At 40.6% G+C, this 16860-nt stretch overlaps 1 protein-coding gene across 1 annotated transcript; it reads right to left on the bottom strand.

Annotated features, from left to right (window-relative positions):
• Positions 1-12996: 12996 nt before the first annotated feature.
• Positions 12997-15837, bottom strand: LOC138894478 (uncharacterized). Its single transcript, XM_070179177.1, has 2 exons — positions 15693-15837; positions 12997-13418 (listed from the first exon to the last, which is right to left on the bottom strand). Exons 1-2 carry the CDS (start codon positions 15835-15837, stop codon positions 12997-12999), a joined length of 567 nt encoding a protein of 188 aa, XP_070035278.1.
• Positions 15838-16860: the final 1023 nt, after the last annotated feature.

The following is a 16860-nucleotide window of genomic DNA, read 5'->3' as shown; positions in this document are numbered from 1 at the left end:
GAGAAACGTAAAGTTTTTTGCTTATTTGTAGGAACTAAGTTATTATTGATCAGTAAATCATCCGAATCCATTCCATTTGTTTTTGCTTATTTATAGGGATTTAAACTTCTATTTAAACTCTCTTATTTTCCTTGCCCTCGTCACTCTAACAGAAATTATACATATTCATTCAAGATTCTAGGAGTCAAGTCACTAACACACTAACTCTCCTATTTTCTGGCCTATTGTCTTTCTTTTAATTTTCTTTTAAGGTGAAATAAATTAATAGAATATGTACATAATATTCACAGTATAATTTACGTTATATTATTTTATACAAATATATATTGATGGAATCTGAAGAGTAATAGGTGAAATATTTTGATGAATTACTTACATTATATCCATAGTATAATTCAGTTAATAATGATTTATTTTATTGAAGGAATATTGAAATTATATAAAACTTTTACAACAATATAATATATTATAAATATATTAAATGTATATTTTGCTGGAAAAAAAACTGTCCACCACAAAAATAAAATATAGGGGGAAAAATTCCAAAAATCCCCTTGGTATAAATATATTTTTGAGGTATAATTTCATTATAAAACATACTCAATTGTATGTATTTAAAACATCGTATAAATATGGTATGCTTTTAATTCAGATGTTGTTATGTAATATTTTTGGTATATTATAGGTATAAAGTATATATAAACTTATATATTTAATAAGCCATATTTTAAAACATGCATATTGCATCAAATATTTGGGAAAATCTGCCATATCAGAAAGGAATTTTATACTTGAACACTTGGTTGTGTGGCAAGTGATGATACTCTGTATATTACACTAAATTATATATCATTAAAGAATAAAAAGTATGAGGAGAAAGAAGCATTTGGTTTAACTCTTGGGTTGGTAATTTGATAGAAGAGTGATTTGTCGAAGTTTGTGAGAAACCAACAATAGTATTTGAGCATCATTTTCGAAAAAAAATAAAATTAAATTGATAAGTGATGAGAAGAACTTCTACTAAAATAAGGGTAGACATGAAACTACTCTCAAAGAGAGAAGAGAAATCTTCTCAACTGTTATTTATTATGAGAGAGAAAGAGAAATAAGATATCAAGAATTTAAACATAATCCCTTATTTTTAGGAAGAGTTAAAAAATAAATATATTAAATACTATTATTTTATTTATATATGCTGCATTTGTAATAAAATGTGCTATTATTGGAATAATCCAAATATGGTAACAGTAATATAAATACTATTTTGTAAGAGCCCTACAATGTAAAAATCTCTAGATATATTCTGCATTCATCGAGTGGATTTTTAGGCTGTGAAAACAAGAAATTTCGTCCGCCTCTAAGGAAAAAACCGTTAGTCTCTTAACTAGTATTAACGAGCTAAATACTTCAAATACACTTTAAAATATTTTGTAAAAACTTGACCAAATATTAATTACTAAATTGTTTCTCATTAAAATTACTTTTTAAAGGTATTTTTTAAAATAAGCTGATTTTAGAAGCACAATCACACATCCTACAAATATGCTTAAACTATTTATAATTTACGTAACATAATATATACTCCGGTCAAAAATGTGAAAGCACCCTATTTGCTTTATCATCTTTCTCACTGTATACGGGTAAAAATGAGCCCACTGAACACCCCGATTTTTCGATGAGGCAAACGGAGTAGGAACGTGACCGTGATGAATCAGAGTCAGAGCGAGGAGCCTCTCGTATCGGAGCTCGGGCAAAACACCTGCCCTCGGGGGTATCAGGGCCATGTCCTCCGGGTCCGATTCGAGGATCAAGACTTCGAAGAGCATTACCAAACAGCTGCATATGACTAACAAAGGGCCGTGATGTCCGTGCCCAACCAGATATCACGGCGTGAATCTCAACCCGTATCGGTAGAAAATCAGTGATTAGCGAAACGGAAGATTTTACCTTTCTTAGAATTGTACTTAGGGTAAAACTCCATTACTATATAAATGGAGAAGCTTATTATTCATGACAGACATGGTACCACGCATACCAAGGCAATTTATTCCAATTCTTTTTATTGTTCAAAGCTCTTATTTTTGTTCTTAAGTTTTTCATAAATGCAAGCTTGGAATCGAAGGCAGGTTCCTCATTAAGCCATTAATCGAGCTCAGAATCACCCTTATCATTGGTTTGGCCATTTATTACGTCTTTCATTTGCTTAATCTAATGTCATTAATTACTTGTATTGAATTAATCCACATATCCCTAAAACCACATATAAATTCAATTGTTATCTATTTTTTAGGGTAAACAGTGTGGCGTCCACCGTGGGGCTAGGGATAATACTGGTAATTTGATATAAATTTTCATAACGCACTCTATTTTATGCTTGTTCTTTGAGATTTTAATTTCAGGTCAATTTAAAAATTTCGAACTCTCAATCTGCTTATTTGAACGTTGATGTTGAGTCTGGCCACCATGGCGAGAACAACAATGTAGTGTCCATCAACGAGGTGCCTCCTGTTGACCCCAATGGAGTTCCAGTCGCGGACCCAATCGATGCTAATTCACATGTGGCCATCGATGCAAACTTGCCTACCGACCCCAAAAACAGCATTCGCGGGGGAACGCGATCGATAGCCCGGGGTACACAAGACGACGAAGGCGATGGGATTAATTTATGGGTGATCTTCGAAATATTACAGGCTTAACAGGCGGCAATAGCCTAGTTGTAGAACCAAAGTCGCGCCCTTAGCAGAGTTGAGGCCGAACCATCCCTGAAAAACACCCGCAGAAATGAACCAGCCACAAAAAGGCCGGGTGAAATTGAACCCGGGACCAACCCCGAGATAATAAAGATGCCTGAGGAGCTGACAAAGCAGGTGGAATCAGGAGAAAAGAAAATCGAATCCAACGACAAAAAAGTGGAGACCTATAACTCCAAGGTTGATCAAATCCCAGGAGCACCCCCGATATTGAAAGGACTGGATTCCAAAAAATTTGTCTAAAAACCTTTCTCTCCGAGCACAGCTCCGAAACTGATCCCAAAGAAGTTTCTTATGCCCCAAAATTCCAAAGTATAACGGGACCACTAATCCAAATGAACACGTGACCTCCTACACGTGTGCCATCAAGGGAAATGACTTAAAAGATGACGAAATCGAGTCGGTTCTGCTGAAAACGTTTGGAGAAACCCTGTCTAAAGGAGCAATGATATGGTATCACAACATGCCCCCTAATTCCATTGATTCATTTGCTATGCTTGTAGATGCCTTCGTAAAAGATCATGCTGGGGCCATCAAAGTCGAGACCAGAAAATCGGACCTCTTTAAAGTGAAACAAAGAGATAACGAAATGCTCCGGGAATTCGAATCAAGATTTCAAATGGAAAGGATAGACTTGCCCCCGGTTGCGGACGATTGGGCCATTCAAGCATTGACTCAAGGACTCAACCCCCAAAGCTCCTTGGCTTCACAGCAGCTGAAACAGAATTTGATAGAGTACCCGGCGGTAACTTGGGTTGACGTCCATAACAGGTACCAAATGAAAATCAAAGTCGAGGATGATCAGCTCAGGGCCCCATCTAGGTTCGTGTATCCCATCAGAACTAATGACAGGTCTAAATGAGTCATCGATCATGAACTAAGACAGATCAGAGATCGGTATCAACTATATAGCAAAGATCAAAGAGACAATGAATCCGGGCGTAACCCTGCGAGGAATGAAAAAAAAAACGATCGAGGTCATAACAACCGGGGACTCATGAGCAAAAACGGTTTTGACAGGCCAATCGGGGCCAGGGAGGCACCGAGGTTATCGGAATACAACTTCAGCTTCGATGTTGCTAGCATTATATCAGCCATCAGACACATCAAAGATACCAATTGGCCTCGATTACTGCAATCTGATCCTGCCCAAAGAGACCCCAACCTGATATGTAAGTATCATAGCACTCACGGTCACAGAACTAAAGACTGCCGACATCTAAGAGAATAAGTGGCTTGGTTATTCAATAACGGACACCTCTAGGAATTTTGAGTGATTGAGCCAAAAATCACTTCAGAAATAGGGACTCCAACAAGCAGATCGAGCAAGAGGAACCTTAGCACATCATCAACATGATCATCGGTGGAGTCGACATCCCCTAGGGGCCAATGCTGAAGCACACTAAGGTGTCCATTACAAGAGAAAAGCGAACCCGAGATTACATGCCGGAGGGGACCATCTCTTTCAATGATGAAGATGCTGAAGGCATCGTGCAATCGCATAACGTTGCGCTGGTAATTTCTGTACTCATAAATAAATCTTGATTTAAGCGCGTGTTGATGATCCAGGTATCTCGGCCAATATCATCATATCGAGGGTCGTAGAGCATTTGGGTCTACAAGACCAAATAGTGCCTGCAGTCCGGGTCTTAAACGGATTCAACATGGCATATAAAACTACTAAAGGGGAGATAACCCTACCAGTGAACCCGTCAGAATTATTCAGGAAACGAAGTTCTACGTCATCGAAGGGGATATGAGGTATAACGCTCTATTCGGAAGGCCATGGACTCGCAACATGAGGGCAATAACCTCAACACTACACCAGGCATTGAAGTTCCCCACACCGGGAGGGATCAAAACAGTTTACGGAGAACAGCTCGCCGCAAAAGAAATGTTCGCGGTCGATGAGGTGATCCCGATATCCGCACTCTCGACATCAAAGAACCCGGAGTCAGTTAGGAAGGAAGAAACAAAATAGCAATCATCGATACTGACCCTGACTGAACCAAAGAAGAAAGAGGCAGGTGAGGATGATGATTACGGAGTTACTAGGTCATTCATCGCCCCTGACGATTCCGATGCTACCAAGTCGACAGTCGAGGAGCTAGAGCAAGTCATATTGATCGAACACTTGCCCGATCGGAAGGTATACCTGGGCACAGGGTTGAATCCCGATCTCAGGAATAAACTCATTAAATTACTTATAGCTAACGTGGAATATTTTGCTTGGTCCCATCTAGATATGACATGATCCCACCAGAAGTAACCACTCATAAGCTAAGCTTGGACCCGAAGTTCCACGGTTAAACAGAAAATGAGGCCTCATTCCGAAATCAAGCATGTGTTCATCAAAGACGAGGTATCCAAACTCCTTAAAATAGATTCCATTCGGGAAGTTAAGATTCCGGAATGGTTGGCTAATGTAGTAGTAATGCCTAAAAAGGGAAATAAATTAAGAATGTGCATAGATTATAAAGACTTGAACAAGGTATGCCCCAAGATTCTTTTTCTTTGCCTAACATCGATCGCATGATCGACACAACGACCGGGCATAAGATACTCAGCTTTCTCGACGCCTATTCCGGGTATAACCAAATCCGTATAGACCCGGACGATCAAGAAAAAACTTCCTTCATCACTAAATTCGACACCTATTGTTATAACGTAATGTCGTTCGGACTAAAAAAACGTCGGTGTCATTTATCAACGGCTAGTAAACCGGATATTAGAAGAACAAATAGGAAAATCAATGGAGGTTTACATTGACGACATGTTAGTTAAGTCCCTGCGAGCAGAGGGCCATTTGGAATATTTGCAGGAAACGTTCAACATACTGAAGAAATACAATATGAAACTCAACCTGGAGAAATGCGCATTCGTGGTCGGGTCCAGGAAGTTCCTTGGATTCATGGTGTCCAACCAGGGGATCAAGATCAATCCCGACAAAAACAAAGCTATAGAAGACATCACTGTGGTGGACAATGTCAAGGCCGTTCAAGGTCCTCTGATAAGAGCCATCGGTTATTCTCACTGAAGAAGAAGAAGAATAACTTTTCGTGGACCCCGGAGTGCCAGCAAGCTTTGGAAGAACTCAAACGGTACCTTTCAATTCCACCCTTGCTTCATACTCCGAAAGCAGACGAACAATTGTACCTGTACTTAGCGGTATTTGAGATAGCGGTAAGTGGAGTCTTAATCCGAGAAGAGGAAGGTACGCAATTTCCTATCTATTATGTTAGCAGGACTCAAGGCAAGGCCGAAACAAGATACCCTCACCTAGAGAAATTAGAGCTCGCTTTGGTAAATGCCTCTAGAAAGTTAAATCTATATTTTCAATGCCATCCCATATGTGTCGTAAATTCTTACCCACTGAGGAACATAATGCACAAACCCGAGCTCTCGGGCCGATTGGCCAAATGGGCTGTAGAAATTAGCGAGTACGATATCAAATATCGATCCCGGACTGCCATCAAATCTCAAATATTTGCAGATTTCGTGGCCGACTTTACGCCGGCCTTAATACCCGAAGTTGAAAGGGAATTGTTGTTAACCTCGGGGACTTTCTCGGGAATCTGGACCCTCTTTACGGACGGTGCCTCAAACGCAAAGGGGTCCGGACACGGCATCGTGTTGAAGCCACCTACGGGTAACATAATCAGGCAATCTATTAGAACTGTGAAATTGACTAACAATGAGGCCGAGTATGAGGCCATGATTACAGGTCTCCAATTGGCTAAAAACCTGGGGCCGAAGTGGTCGAAGCTAAGTGTGATTCCCTTCTTGTGGTAAATCAAGTCAATGGGACATTCAAAGTAAAAGAGGAATGAATGCGAAGATACTTGGATAAATTACAGGTAATGCTGCAGCAATTCAAGGAATGGACCCTACAACACATGCCCCATGATCAAAATAGTGAAGCCAATGCTTTGGACTTGGGGTCATCGGTTGATGACGATGAATTCAGATCAGAAACAGTCGTACAACTCATGAAATCGGTGCTGGAAGAAGGCCATGCCGAAATAAACTCAACAAGTTTAACTTGGGACTGGAGAAACAAGTATATAGATTACCTGAAGACCGGGGATCTACCCTCGGATCCTAAAAAATCGAGAGCTCTATGCACGAAGGTAGCCATGTTTAGCCTATCCGAAGGTACCTTTTTTAGAAGAACATTCGATGGCCCACTCGCCATATGCTTTGGGCCGGGAGACACCAAATATGTTTTAATGGAAGTTCACGAAGGCACCTGCGGAAACCATTCGGGAGTAGAATCTTTGGTTCGTAACATAATCAGAGCCGGCTATTACTGGATCGACATGGAGAAAGATGCGAAGAACTTTGTACGGAGATGCGACGGCTATTAGAGGCATGCACCAATAATCTATCAACCCGGGGAGTTACTACATTCAATCATGTCACCTTGGACGTTCATGAAATGGGAAATGGACATTGTCGGTCCCCTGCTATGGGCACCCGGTAAGGCTCAATTTATACTATTTATGACTGACTATTTCTCTAAGTGGGTCGAAGCTCAAGCATTCGAGAAGGTTAGGGAAAAAGAAGTCATCGACTTCATTTGGGACCACATAATATGTCGGTTTGATATACTGGACAAGATAGTGTGCGATAACGGAAAACAGTTCATCGGCAACAAGGTAAGATCAAAAAGATCTTGTAAACACCCTATCATCCTAGTGGGAATGGACAGGCGGAGTCTACGAACAAGACCATACTTCAAAACCTTAAGAAAAGGTTGATCGATGCCAAAGGGAAATAGAAGGAAATTCTGCCCGAAGTCTTGTGGGCATACCGTACGACCTCAAAATCTAGTACATAGGCCACTCCATTTTCGTTGGTCTATGGTGCCGAAGCACTAATACTAGTTGAGGTGGAAGAACTGAGTCTCATGTTCCGATATGAAACCAAAGAATCAAACGGTGAGGCCCTGAGCACGAGCCTGGAACTATTGGATGAGAGGTGTGAGACCGCCCTAGTCCGGTTGGCCACCTAGAAACAACGGACAGAAAGATATTACAACCGAAGAGCCAACCTCCGACACTTCAATATCGGGGAATTGGTGTTAAGAAAAGTAACATTGAACACCCGTAAACCGAACGAAAGGAAGCTGGGATCAAATTGGGAATGACCATATCGAGTCATCGGGATTATCGGTAAAGGTTCATATAAACTCGAAGCAGGAAACGGTGCACAACTACCGAACGACTAGAACGTGATGCACTTAAAACGGTATTATTACTAAGGTACGATCTCATTCACTTTTTTTTAAACTATTACGAAACGGACTAAAAATTGCAGCAACTGGGAATCGAACTCCAAATTTTCTTGACGAAGTTACAGCATCGACCAGGCAAGCTAGGAGCACTTGTAGGCAACAACCAAAGGAGAATGTGGCTGCCAGGTCTGAAATCAAGCGTTGCACTCTTTTTCCCTTGAACCAGTTTTGTCTCAAATGGATTTTCCGGTAAGGTTTTTAACGAGAAAACAGTAAATCGTGCTAATCGAAGACCAGTTTTAATCGGAGTCAATGGTTGAATCAACAACATACGAGCCCTCTCGAGTTCGACCATGGATACTGGGGGACATCACCCTCGGGTCAAGATTTTTAGCAAGGATAAACTTTATGCTTGAACAGTCTAGGCTCGGTGGATAGGCTTTATTGTACGGGCCAAACAGTCAAGTGAACCGTGCCCGCATAGGCCACCTTAGCCATAATAGGAGCTTTTACACGCTTACAATCTTGTACGTTACACACAGAAATGAAAGAAAGTTTCTGCCTTGCTAATACGCACTTTTGCTTCTTAAAAGTATCGAGCCTAAGGGTTATTTCCGATCCCAAAAGGCTACCCCCACTCGGGGACTGTCGTCCGAGACAAGTTCAGACGGCTCGGGTTATCGAAACCCGGAGGTACAAAACCTATTATGCAATGCCTAAATCTGAAAGGCTACGACCACACTAAAAATGGTTCGGAGACATCTGAAACCCATAATCAAAACACAAGGCCTTCAACAAAATTCTAAGCCTATTCAAAGGTTACCATCGACAAAGGCATAGTCTAAAAGCATTTTAGCAAGCATCTTGGGGAAATTTCTGGTTACTCCGAAGTTTTACAAATTTCGAGCAAAAATTGCATCGAGGACAGGTTTTGTTCGGACCTTCGAAAAATGACTTATTACTACGTTTGATTCTATTCTAAGGCATAAGAGATATTTGCATTTGTAAAAAGATGCTAAAATAATATACTTGAAAATTGCCAAAAGGGAAAATTTTTATATATTCCGGGATTTCTTTACAAAGGCCCAACAAAAATGGCCTCGACAAAATATATGTACATGATACAAAAAAACAATCCTAAGGCATCTACACCTGATCTCCGGAACCCGACTCGACACCAGAATCGTCAGGGCCTTCGGATTTGTCACGACCCAAACCGATGGGTCGTGACGAGTGCTCGAGTTCTACCTATCGAACACTCCTAAGCATTCGTCTAAGATATAAACATAAAATAAGTGTAGGTCATGCATAAAGTCTGTAAATAAACTACTAATTCATATGAACAACCTATGTGAGAAAACATGCCTAAAAGATATATATATATATATATATATATATATATATATATATATATATATATATATATATATATATATATATGGAATACGGTAGGGCTAGCCGACAAGTCCACGTACTATCTAACTATACATGACTATCTACAGACATCTATTAGAGTGTACAACTGTATAAAGGATAGGACTGGGCCCCGTCGAACCCATATATATATATATATATATATATATATATATATATATATATATATATATATATATATATGTAAACACATCGTACCAAAACTCAAAGCAGCTCCGGATCAAATGAAGCACACCAACTCTCGCTGATCAAGGATCCTAAGAAGAGGGACCGTCAGTCTGTCTACCTGCACCTGCGGGCATGAAACGCAGCGTCCCCAGGCAAAAAGGGACGTTAGTACGAATAATGTACTGAGTATGTAAAGTATGAAAATCAGTACATAAAAGACATAGATGAAACATGGGGTAAAGAATTCTACATGTGAGTCTAAATAACTTTGTGAATCTTTGAAACATTTATAATACCATGCATATGCATGTAAATATCGTATCATGCATAGGTATAGGTGTACATAACATCATCAAGCCTCTGAGGGCATCCCATCATATCATCTCGGCCACTGTGGGCAAATCATCATTGTATACCAGCTGATCAGGTGGTGGTACGTATATAACGCCTTAACCTTTTTCCATATCCTATATACATATAATATATGCGTATATAACGCCTTCTGGTCATGGGTCAATGTACATGTATAAATGCATGAAATGCATAAGAAATACGTTAATAAGATTTCTCGAATATCATAAAATCAATATGCCTTTCGGACAAACTTTATCAAATATGTATTTTTCTGAGACCCATGAACAAAGGATATAATAATAATTCACATGGGGAATCAAGAATATAGACACCCCTAGTATTTCTATGAATAGAGTCATTTATGAAAGTTGCGTATTTTGCTCGTTTTGCTTGTATCATTTGGATCATGCCAAAAAGAAAGAAGGGATAGCCTTAACATATCTCAAGTCATCAATGCAACTCAACAACAAGCTTATGACAACTAGCGTGCCAACTATATAGCAAATAAATACGTGTACAATTTAGATAGCGGTAGTATATTACGTATCTCAAACGATAACTCGATTCTAAAATAAAACGGGCAGCATTTTCCTTGATTTTACTGCTCCCTCAAGCCTACTATAAGTGAGATATAAACATAATACAATCAGCAACTCAAAACAAACCTAATTACAATCTAGGACCTTCAATACAACAAAACCCCCAAATATACCATAATACACCCAATCAACAAATTATCAATTAGCCTTCAACTATAACGACGAGCGACCAACCTACTACCCTACCATATGTGGCGTTTCTCCATGCCATTTTTATCCTTCCAAACTCCATAAATCAGCAGAACAATAGACAGCACAAAAGCAACACAAAACAGCCCACAAAACGGTCCACTACAAGTCAAATAACTCGAACTCAAGGCTTCCGATCACCGTCCCGTAAGGTCTAACTATTAGAAAATGAATTTATCAACTTTTCTTGATATTTTAAAGCTTAAATACAGAAATTAGGAATTTTATTAACTATTAAATACATTCCAAAACTCAAACTACAAAGAAAAAGAGAGGCGATATAGTGATACTTACGTCGTAGGGATCGTTATGATGTTATCGCTTCTCGATTTCGTACCCGGGATGTTAGTATTATTTGAAGCTATTAGAGAGCTCAAGGACCGTTATTTTATGGTGCCTCTAGTCAGATTCTAAGTAAAATGAAGAGATATACACGAGTTAAAACATATTTATCAAATTTTTGAAAAGTCAAAAGGTGCTAGCTTGGCACCCTCTCATTCGCCCATATTCCGACGCTTATATCTTTTTATCCGGATGTCGTATGAACAAACTTTTAAGAGTGTTGGAAACTACATTCCAAGACCTTCAATTTGGTATATAATATGTCCGAGAAATACCTCATATAGCATATGAAATTTATTTCTCAAAAAGCTCTATTATAGGGCAAATTCTTAGTCGGATTTTCTGCAACTTTAATCCGATTTTCCCCAAACTTTATTTGTTTTATCCAAACATCATATATAGTAATATTATGACTTTAAACTTATTTAAATCATGATTAAAAAGTCTCATATTCATTATACGTCACCTTGGTACGTACAAGGTGTAACAATCTTCCTCCCTTAGAAACATTCGTCCTTGAATGTTAAACTCCTAGAGATTTATAGAAATTTTGGCAGAGTATCCTCTGTAATGGTACCACTACCAACCTGTCAGATAGAAAACCCAACAATACAAAGTCACACAGGTCTACAATCGTCAATAACACCAATGGTCTCACACGATCAATGACAATAACTAACATAAGAATCAAGTACCATATACGTACCTAAGGCTGTGATGTCTCAGTCCGATCCTCCTCCGGAAGCGGAAACAAGTGAGGATACCTAGACTTCATGTCTTCTTCAGCTTCCTAAGTCATCTCCTCCACATTATTGTTCCTCCAAAGTACTTTAACCGAAGATACGTCTTTAGTTCTCAATGTCCGAACTTGTCTATCTAGTATAGCAATGGGAGCTTCCTCATATGATAGATGCTCTGTGACCTGAATATCGTCAACTGGAACGACTCTAGAAATATCTCCAATACACTTGCGGAGCATAGACACGTGAAAAACTGTATGTACTGACTCCAAGTTGGAAGGCAAGTCTAACTCATATGCTACCTGGCCTACTCTGCGTATGATCTTATAAGGTCCAATGTACCGAGGGCTAAGCTTTCCTTTCTTACCGAATCTCATAACGCCTTTCATCGGTGATACCTTTAGGAATACCCAGTCATCTACCTGAAACTCCAAGTCTCGTCATCGATTATCTGCATATGACTTCTGACGACTCTGAGCTGCTAATAACCTTTCCCGTATAAGCTTAATCTTCTTAACTGCCTGTTGTACCAACTCTGGTCCTACTAACTTAGTTTCCCCAACCTCGAACCATGTGATAGGTGACCTACACTTTCGTCCGTAAAGAGCTTTGTATGGAGCCATCTGAATGCTGGAATGATAACTATTATTATATGCGAACTCAATAAGTGGAAGATGATCATTCCATTTACCCCTAAAGTCCATCACACAAGCCCGTAGCATATCCTCCGGTGTCTGAATAGTACGCTCAGCCTGACCGTCTGTTTGGGGATGAAATGTTATACTAAGACTTATTTGAGTCCCCAATTCTTTTTGGAAGGACATACAAAAATTAGCTGTAAATTGAGCACCTCTATCTAAGATAATAGATATAGGGACACCATGAAGTCGTACTATCTCCTTAATGTAAATCCTTGCATAATCCTATGCTGAATACGTAGTCCCGACAGGCAGAAAATGGGCTGATTTTGTAAGTCTATCAATAATAAACCATATAGAATCGAACTTACGCTGGGTACGAGGTAAGCCTATGATGAAATCCATGTTAATCACTTCCCATTTTCAAGTCGGAATCTCTATAGCCTGCAATAATCCACAGGGTTTCTGATGCTCAATCTTAACCTGCTGACAATTTGGGCACTGAGCAACAAACTCTGCTATATCATTCTTCATTCCGTCCCACCATTATATTCCCCTACTATCATGATACATCTTCGTCGCTCCTGGATGAATGGAATAACGAGAATAGTGAGCTTCTCCCATAACCTGCTGGCGCAACCCTGCTATATTAGGAACACATAATCGACCTCGATATCTGAGGACTCCATCTCTTGTAATCTCCAATGGTATCTTCTCCTTTTGAGGGGTTGTATCTCTATAGTGAGCTAGTATAGGATCTTCATACTGGCATTCCTTTACTTCAGTTACTAGAGAGGATGTTGCCGTTTCCTGAATAGTAACTCTGGTACCACCTAAATCTAATAATTGAACTCCAAGATTAGCTAGTTGATGAATCTCACAAGTTATCTCACTCTTCTGTGGTTGTAAATATGATAAGCTACCCATAGATCTACGGCTGAGGGCGTCGGCTACTACATTCGCCTTTCCTGGATGGTATAAAATATCAACATCACAGTCTTATAATAGCTCCAACCATCGCCTCTAACGTAAATTCAATTCCTTTTGCTTGAATATATACTAAAAGCTCTTATGGTCCGCATAGATATCAACATGAATGCCATACAAATAGTGCCTCCACGTCTTTAGTGCATGAATCATCGTGGATAAATCTAAATCGTGGGTGAGGTAATTCTTCTCGTGGTTTCTTAGTTGTCTAGAAGCATAAGCGATAACCTTACCATGCTGCATCAATACACAACCCAATCCAACGCCCGAAGCATCACAATAGATAGCATAACCATGGGTCCCTTCTAGAAGTGTCAGAACTGGTGCTGAAGTCAATCTGTCCTTCAATGCCTGGAAACTCCGCTCACAAGCATCAGTCCACTGAAACTTGGTTGCCTTCTAAGTCAACTTTGTCAATGGTGCTGAAAGGGAAGAAAACCCCTCTACAAATCTCCTGTAATAACCTGCCAAACCCAGGAAGCTACAAACCTCTATCGGTGTCGTGGGTCTAGGCCAAGTCTTCACTGCCTCAATCTTCTGTGTATTGACCCGGATACCCTCACCCGAAATAATATGACCAAGGAAGGCTACAGAATTCAACCAGAATTCACATTTAGATAATTTTGCATACAACTTCCTTTCTTGTAGATCTCTGAGCACAGTACGCAAATGATCTGCATGCTCAGCCTCTGAACGAGAATAAACCAAAATATCATCTATAAATACAATCACGAACAGATCTAGAAAGGGTCTGAACACACGGTTCATCAAGTCCATGAATACCGCTGGGGCATTAGTCAAACCGAATGACATAACATGAAACTCAAAGTGTCCGTATCTGGTCCTGAATGTTGTCTTCGGAATATCCTTTTCTCTAACCCTTACCTGATGGTACCCCAACCTCAAGCCTATCTTTGAGAAACACCTGGCACCCTACAACTGATCAAATAAATCATCAATCCTCGGGAGTGGGTACTTATTCTTGATCGTCGCCTTATTCAACTGTCTGTAATCAATACACATCCGCAAGGAACCATCTTTCTTTCTCACAAATAACGCAGGTGCTCCCCACGGTGATGTACTGGGTCTAATAAAGCCTTTTTCAAGCAAATCCCTCAGTTGTTCTTTCAACTCTCTCAGCTCTGCAGGTGCCATTCTATAAGAAGGAATAGATATCGGCTGAGTATCTGGTAATGTGTCAATAGAAAACTCAATCTCCCGCTCTGGCGGAAGGCCTGGAAGCTCATCGGGAAAAACATCGGGAAACTCATTAACCACTGGAATAAATTGAAGGGTCGGTGACTCTGCTTTCACATCCTGTACCCGAACTAAGTGATAAATATAGCCCTTTCTGATCATCTTCCTTGCCTTGAGATAGGAAATAAACCTACCTCTCGGCGATGCAGTATTACCTTTCCACTCTAGAACTGGCTCTCCTGGAAACTGGAACCGAACCATCTTTGATCTACAATCAACGTTAGCATAACAAGAAGCAAACCAATCCATACCTATTATAACATCAAATTCTACCATATCTAGCTCAATTAGGTCCACTACTGTAGAATGACTAAGAACTCCTACTATACAATCTCTATATACCCGTCAAGCTATCACTGGATCCCCAACAGGTGTAGACACCACAAAAGGTTTAATCAACTCAGGTTCTATCCCAAACTTGCTAGCAACCAACGGAGTGACATACGATAAGATGGAACCTGGATCAATCAATGCATATACATCATATGAAGAGACTGATAATATACATGTAACAACATCAGGTGACGACTCCTGATCCTGTCGACTCACTAATGCATAAATACGGTTCTGAGGACCGCTTGAGCTAGATTCTCCACTTCTGCCTCTACCACGACCGGTTGGTGCCTGTGATCCTTGCCTAAGGGGGTGTACTGATGATGACGAACCAGCTATAGATCTCGCTGGCTGAACTATACCTGCACCACCTCTCGTCGGACAATCTCTTATAACGTGGCCTAGATAACCACAAGTTTAACAAACACCCAACCCCACGAGGCACTGCCCGACATGATGCTTACCATACTAAGCACATCATGGCAAGGATGGCCTTATCTGACTTGACTCACCCCTATACTAAGAACGAGAGGCCCTGGAACTCTGACTGGGCCCTGAATATGTGGAATGATCAAATCTCCTACTGAAAAACTGAGGGGGTGCACTGGCTGATGGCTGAGCTAGATACCTCGGGTACTACTGTCTCTGACCACCTTAAAATTTACCAGAAGGACCTGAAGATCTCGCTCTCTTACTCTGGCCCCTATCATGCTCACGATCGGCCTTCTTCTTCTGCTTACGCTCCTTTACACCCGGAGTGTATGCCTGAATACGAGAAATATCAATGCTTGGAAGAGATGAGACCGACATACAGCCATTGAGCAGGTGCGGCTCCAACCCCATCACGAACCGATGAACCCGATCCTCCATCTTAGCTACAATAGTGGGAGCATACCTAGCTAAAGAATCAAACTGAAGGTTGTACTCCCGAACACTTATATTACCCTGTCGAAGGGTCAAGAACCTATCAACTCTGGCCCGTCTAAGCTCTGGTGGCAAATAAGGATGAAGAAAAGCCTTTGTAAAATCCTGCCATACTGCTGGAAGGGCATCCTCAGCTATGGACAACTCCTAAGACTCATACCAATTAATTGCAATATCTCGAAGTCTATAGGAAGCTAGCTCAACTGACTCAGTCGCAGTGGCCTTCATTACCCTCAAAGTCCTCTGCATCCTATAGATAAATGCCTGAGGGTCCTCATTTGGATATGCTCTAGTGAATATCGGAGGGTCCAAATTAATGAAATCACGAACCCTCGCACTAATGGCCCTATCTGCATGACCAATACCAACCTCCTGACATCGAGCTTGTGCGGCCACTAATTGAGTCAATAACTTAATAGCATCTCTCATCTCCTGACCTGGTGCATCTGGATGAGGAGCTGGGGGTACTGGAGCGGGTGCTGGAGCTGGTGCCCCTCGGATCTCCTCTGGAGAGGGCATGGTATGTGAAGTTTGAGATGGAGTCTCACTATGCGACTCTCCCCGAGACCTGATAACTCGTGGCGCTCTACTTGTAGTCTCATTATCCACGGACTTGCCCTTCTGGGTGGCTGTAGCCTTCTTGGGCATCGCTGAAAACATAACATGTTATTAGGAAAATTAATTCTTATATCGCACGATCTAAGATAAGAAAGAAAAGTAACCATCCTAAATATCTTGTAGCCTCCTATCTATATGTGTGGTGAACAACACACCCATAAACAAGACTCTACTAGACACGGTTTGTAGACAACCCTAGGACAGAACTGCTCTGATACCACTTTTTTCACGACCTAAACTGATGGGTCGTGACGATTGCCCGAGTTCTACCTATCGAAACCCCTAAGCATT

This window comes from Nicotiana tomentosiformis, chromosome 6 (genome assembly GCF_000390325.3).
Source record: "Nicotiana tomentosiformis chromosome 6, ASM39032v3, whole genome shotgun sequence".
NCBI lineage: Eukaryota > Viridiplantae > Streptophyta > Magnoliopsida > Solanales > Solanaceae > Nicotiana > Nicotiana tomentosiformis.
Note: the sequence above shows the minus strand (reverse complement) of the source record. Positions and strands in the feature narration are given on the sequence as shown.

Coding starts and splice junctions, on each gene's coding strand:
- LOC138894478 (XM_070179177.1), bottom strand. CDS start 15,837: ATGTCGGTCTCATCTCTTCCAAGCATTGATATTTCTCGTATTCAGGCA. Junction 13,419..15,692: donor GAGATCTTCAGGTCCTTCTG/GTAAATTTTAAG, acceptor TATACCATCCAG/GAAAGGCGAATGTAGTAGCC.